Here is a 6,071-nt window from a genome sequence, read left to right as displayed (position 1 = left end):
GTATCGCCAGTGCCCCTGGACTGGCTCTTGTGCGGGTGGCACATAAAATACACTATTTTGAGCGTGGCCGTTGCCAGTACCGCCTGACTGGCCTTCGTAGGATTTTCGAGCGAGGTCGTTGCCAGTGCCCCTGGACTGGCTCTTGTGCGGGTGGCACATAAAATACACCATTTTGAGCGTGGCCGTTGCCAGTACCGCTTGACTGGCGTTCGTGCGGGTGACACGTAAAAGCACATCCAGCTGTAGAAACTCTGCCAAATCAGATTGGAGCCTGGTGTTGCCATCCGGTTTCACCAGTCCTCAGTCAAATCGTCCAACCCATGCTAGCATGGAAGGCGGACGTTAAACGATGATAATGATGATGTAGCTTAGAAGCTGCCTGTTGCACTGGATGACTTTCAGAGCTGGACAATAATCGTTTAAAAGTAAACACTGAAGCAAATCTAAAAGTCATGACTAGGGAAGTTGCAGAGGAGTTTTCAAGTTCCAGAAAACATTCTTTGTGAACATTAGTGAAACTTGGGTAACATTTTCTGCTATGATGTATGGGTCTCTGATAGCCTGTGAAAGAAAAGCTGCATAGACTGGCATTCCATCTGTGACGTTCTCTTAAAACGCGTCAGTTTTCAAGAGAAGTCGCTACTAGTTACATGTGAAGTCTTCTTTTGAACAGTCAGATGTCAGTTTACATGGAAAGAAACAAGGCAGTTTTTAATCAAGAGAGTTGAAACTAATGTATGCAAAAACTTTAGTATTACTCCTTCATAGTCAGCCAATGAACTTTTCAGCCCACTCATTCAGCCCAACATACATCTTATGTTGAAATTCTTTGCTCCAGATTTCTGACCAAAAGTTCCTTGTTGTTTGAACATCTGGTACATTATTCTTTTACTCTTTTACTTGTTTCAGTCATTTGACTGCGGCCATGCTGGAGCGCCGCCTTTTAGTCGAGCAAATCTACCCCCAGGACTTATTCTCTGGAAGCCTAGTACTTATTCTATCGGTCTCTTTTGCCGAACCGCTAAGTTACGGGAACGTAAACACACCACTATCGGTTGTCAAACGATGCTGGGGGGACAAACACAGACACAAACATATACACACATACACATATATATGCATAAATTATACGACGGGCTTCTTTCAGTTTCCGTCTACCAAATCCACTCACAAGGCTTTGGTCGGCCCGAAACTATAGTAGAAGACACTTGCCCAAGCTGCCACGCAGTGGGAATGAACCCGGAACCATGTGGTTGGTAAGCAAGCTACTTACCTCACAGCCACTCCTGCGCCTGATGTTCCACTTCGTTGTTCAATTCAACATCATCATCATCATCACCATCATCATGTTCAATTGCTGGTAAAATTTCCTTTTGTTGTTTCTGGAAAACCTCTTCTGCTAGTATTGGTTCTGTGTTGGTATCTATTTATCTTTTTTTAACCTGACACTGCTTTGATATTTTCGACTCATTTTCCTCATGTTATTGTTATTGATATTTATTGTTATTATTTTTCTTTTTTAGAAATTTTAAAATGGCAGGAAGATGCTGACCAGCATATAGGTGGTATGAAATTGCTTGACGGAACTCACATTCTTATCCCCCAAGATGGGTTATACATGATAAGTTGCATAGTGCAACTGAAGGTTGATAAAAATACGTCTTCACGTTTTGTGACCTTGCTGGCTGAGATACAGAAAAACGGGAATAAAGATAATAAAATAACGAAGGAAAGTACCCATTCCTTAAACATACCAGAATATTCCACAATGCGCTTACAATTTACATCCAAATGTCAAGCTAATGAGACAATCTTTTTCACAATGGAAGATGCAAGATTCATAAACAAGGATGCTAATAGAAGCTACTTGTACATCACCAGCTTACATTTAGATAATACTGTGAAATATAAGCCTTAACTCACAAATAAAGAATTTTTATCCCCCAATGCCATATTTCAGCACTCATTCTCATTGCTCAAGATTAATGCATGCGTATATATATGTGTGTGTATATATGTGTGTGTATATGTGTGTATGTGTGTGTGTGTGTACATACATATCAGGCATGTGCTATCTATAATTACTCAGGGTAGGCAGTTGAATGACGTTTATGCAGTAAAACACACAAAAGATAAGCAAAACACAGCCGCGTGACTGAGTTGAAGGCAGATATTTACTTCTGCCTTTATAGCGCGTAAAGAAAACGTTGTTGTAGGAATGTACGCAGCACATGTACTACAGAAGTACTATGTGTAGCTTTAATACTGAGCAAATTATGCCTACTTATTCTATAAAAAAAATATATTTTGTATTTTATGCATAGTAATCAGAGTAACCTTCATAATTTTATTGAATTAGGTGCATATTCTGCCATAAAAGGAAAATGTTACTATCGATCTATTTTATTCAAGGCAAGCACTACCTACCTTGGCTACCTAGGCGGCATGTCCCTGATACACACACACACACACACACACACACGCACACGCACATACATTCTTTTATTCCTTTATTATTTAACCTGTTTCAGTTATCAGTATACGCCCATGCTGGGGCACTGCTTTGAAGAATTTTAGTCGAACAAATTAACCCCAGTGCTTATCTTTTAAGTTTGGTATTGTAACATTAAATGATTATATTCCAAGATACTTCTATAATGGAAGCATGTGTTGGTTTCTTGTATGATGTAATCCTGGATTAAAGATGTGTTTTTCTTCATTCTAGTTAATATCTCTGGGATTTTTAAAAAAAATCTGAGCTAAATTTGGTTTTGCTGATCAGACTAGTACAACTGCGGCTGTTAATTCCTTTCAGATTTTATGGACTCTGCTTCATCGATATAGTTAGCCAAGACTATTACAAAGGTATCGGCCTGGATTTTTGAATCCACATTATCCCATTACTTTGTGTGTATGTATGTATGTATGTATGTATGTGTGCGTGCGTGTGTGTGTGTGTGTGTGTGTGTGCGCGCGCACATCTGTGCTTGCATGCATATGTATGTATATATGTATGTGTGTATGTAACTAATAGTTTATTTCACCAACCCTTGGAGGAATGAGAAGAAAAATTGACCCCAGTGGTATCTGAACATAAAGATCCAGAAACAATACATCAAGGCATTGTCAGGCCACCAACCTTGGAAAACAGGATACATCGTCATCATCGTCGTTTAACGTCCGCTTTCCATGCTAGCATGGGTTGGAAACACAATAATATGAAATCATAGTGATAGAGAGAAAAGGAGATTAGAAAGAGGAAGCAAGAAAGATTGAGAGAGAGAGAGAGAGGAGAGGAAAAAGAAGGTAACAGAGAGAGAGAGAGAGAGAAAGACTGTGAGTGACCCTAAGTATAATGTCAAGTAAGAAAGTAATGCGAGGGAAGAGAAAGATAAGAAGTTTAAAGCAGAATAAAGTATTCAGTTAATGTCCTTGAGAATCTATTTATTCTACCATTGTATCATGGTTATTTGCTGAAAGTTGGCAAAACTTTCCAGCAACATAACATTTTTTATCAGATAGAAAGACACCTGAAAATCAAAGGAACGTGACAATCTATATTTAGAAACTCAGCCACAGGTGAGCTATGTAATTATTTTTAAAAAATGAATTTGAATGTGGCACATTCTTTTGCTCAAGCAACTGGTCAAGGTAGGTCACCTGCTGATACTGAAACAGCTGGTTGATATAGGGTACCAGAAGGTCATCAAGCAACTGGTCAAGATAGGACACCTGTGGGTACTCAAGCAGTTGGTCAAGATAGGGTGCCTGAGGGTACTCAAGCAACTGGTCAAGTGAGGGTACTCAAGTAACCGGTCAAGATGGGGTACCTGAGGATCCTGAAGCAACTGGTCAAGGTAGGGTAACTGAAGGTCCTCAAGCAACTGGTCAATATTAGGCACCTGAGGGTCCTCAAGCAACTGGTAAAGTGAAGGTACTCAAGCAACCGGTCAAGATGGGGCACCTGAGGGTCCTGAAGCAACTGGTCAAGGTGGAGTAACTGAAGGCACTCAAGCAACTGGTCAATATCAGGCACCTGAGGGTCCTCAAGCAACTGGTCAAGTGAGGATACTCAAGCAACCGGTCAAGATGGGGCACCTGAGGGTCCTGAAGCAACTGGTCAAGGTGGGGTAGCTGAAGGTACTCAAGCAACTGGTCAAGATAGGATCCCAAGGGTCCTCAAGCAACTGGTCAAGCGAGGGTACTCAAGCAACCGGTCAAGATGGGGTACCTGAGGGTCCTGAAGCAACTGGTCAAGGTGGGGTAACTGAAGGTATTCAAGCAACTGGTCAAGATACCACTCGACAACTGCGCGGGTCCACCGATTATCGGTGAGCCGGGCAACGTGTCCAGCCCATCTAAACTTGCTGCGTGTATATTCTACGATGACATCCCTCACGCCGGACTTCTGTTTGATGACCTCGCTACTGATGTGCTCTCTCACGAGATTCCAAGCATTGACCTCTCCATGGCTCTTTGAGCCGTTGCCAATCTCTGCTCTTCTCTCTTTGTTTTAGCCCATGTTTCACTACTGTATAACATTGCAGGTATAACTGTGCTATTTATGAGGTTGGCGCGGGTGGTCCTGTCCAACCTTCCCTTGAGCACATCCCTTATGCCATTAAACGCCTTCCATCCGGCCCTTATTCTCCGCGAGATCTCCTTTTCGATGTCTCGGCGCATATTCACTTACTCTCCCAGGTAGACATATTCCTTTACCTCCTGTATTTCATCATTGCCAACCACCATTCGACCTGTTGGTACGTTGTCGGACCGCATGACCCTCGTTTTCATGCGGTTCATCTTGAGACCTACTGCAGAGCTTTTGATGTTGAGCTCCGTCGGCATGGTCAGACGCTGATCCGTGGTTTCAGCGATGATTACGATGTCATCAGCGAAACGGAGGTGGGTGAGTAGCTCGCCATTGATGTTGACACCACCTTGCCAGTCGATGCCTCTGATGATCTGCTCGAGACATGCGGTGAAAAGTTTTGGAGAGATCGTATCTCCTTGCTTCACTCCCTTCTCGACTGGCACTCGTACGGGTGATGACAGCAGAGCTATGTCGGTGGTGCATCCGGAATTTTCCGCCCTGAGCAGTTTTTCTTTTAATTTAAAATTTTTAAAAGGTTTAATAAAAAATAACAACTAATTAATCAGTAATGTATTCACCCTTGTTGTTTACAACTTCTTCCCAACGTTCAACAAGATTTTCAATACCTCGTTGGTATCACTCGATTTGGACTCGAAAAATTGATCCCACCAAGCTCTCAATTCTGCATCAGTATTGAACGAAACTCCACGCATAGTATTTGAAAGAGATCAAAAGAGGTGGAAATCCGTTGGTGCCAAATTAGGAGAGTACGGCGGGTGTGGCAGCACTTGCCAGCCATGCGTTTGAATGGCTTCCTTGGTCATATTGGCGATATGAGAGAGGCAGAAGAACTCCATACTGCCGATTAGGTCTTTTCTCTTGAATAGCCGTGTTGACTCATTCCATCTGCTGAACATAGGAGTTTCAGCGTTGACCATTTGGTTCCGTTCATAATGGATAATCCATTCCCAGTCCCACCATACGCACAGCATCGTTTTACGCGGATGAAGATCTTGTTTCACGCGCGGTGTTACTTGTTTACCCGGGCTAAACCATTCCTTACGTTGCTTCATATTGATGTACAGGTACCATTTTTCGTTGCCAGTAACGATTCGGTAAAGAAATCGTTGCTTGTGTCCATGAGCTGAGCGGTGACAAGTAAGCAAACCAGCGGAGATTGCGACTCGTTGATTTTTGGTGTTCTCACTTAAAGCATGTGGAACTCATGCTCCATACTTCTGAACCTTTCCCATCGAGAAAAGGTGCTTCTCTAGTGCATTGTGGGAGCATTCCATTTTGTCTGCCAGTTCCCTTGTCATTTGACGAGAATCTTCGTGCAAAAGTTGGTTTAATCGCTCTACATCGAACTCAACTAGACAGCCAGAACGAGGTGCATCTTTGAGGTCAAAATTACCATTTTTGAACTTGGTATACCAATCACACAGACACACACACATACATACACACACATATATAT

The 6,071-nt window shown here is 42.4% G+C and overlaps 1 protein-coding gene across 1 annotated transcript in view; it reads left to right on the top strand.

Annotated features, from left to right (window-relative positions):
- The window catches only part of LOC106880432 (uncharacterized), a 16,487-nt gene extending 13,763 nt beyond the window's left edge, over positions 1–2,724 (top strand). Inside the window, exon 4 of the mRNA XM_014930354.2 lies at positions 1,524–2,724. Coding sequence (XP_014785840.1) covers positions 1,524–1,918 — 395 coding nt within the window. The 3' untranslated portion in view covers positions 1,919–2,724. The remainder of the gene's footprint in view (positions 1–1,523) is intronic.
- Positions 2,725–6,071: the final 3,347 nt, after the last annotated feature.

This window comes from Octopus bimaculoides, chromosome 24 (genome assembly GCF_001194135.2).
Source record: "Octopus bimaculoides isolate UCB-OBI-ISO-001 chromosome 24, ASM119413v2, whole genome shotgun sequence".
Taxonomy (NCBI): Eukaryota; Metazoa; Mollusca; class Cephalopoda; order Octopoda; family Octopodidae; genus Octopus; species Octopus bimaculoides.
The sequence above is the reverse complement of the archived record's forward strand: the minus strand, read 5'-3'. Positions and strand labels throughout refer to the sequence as shown.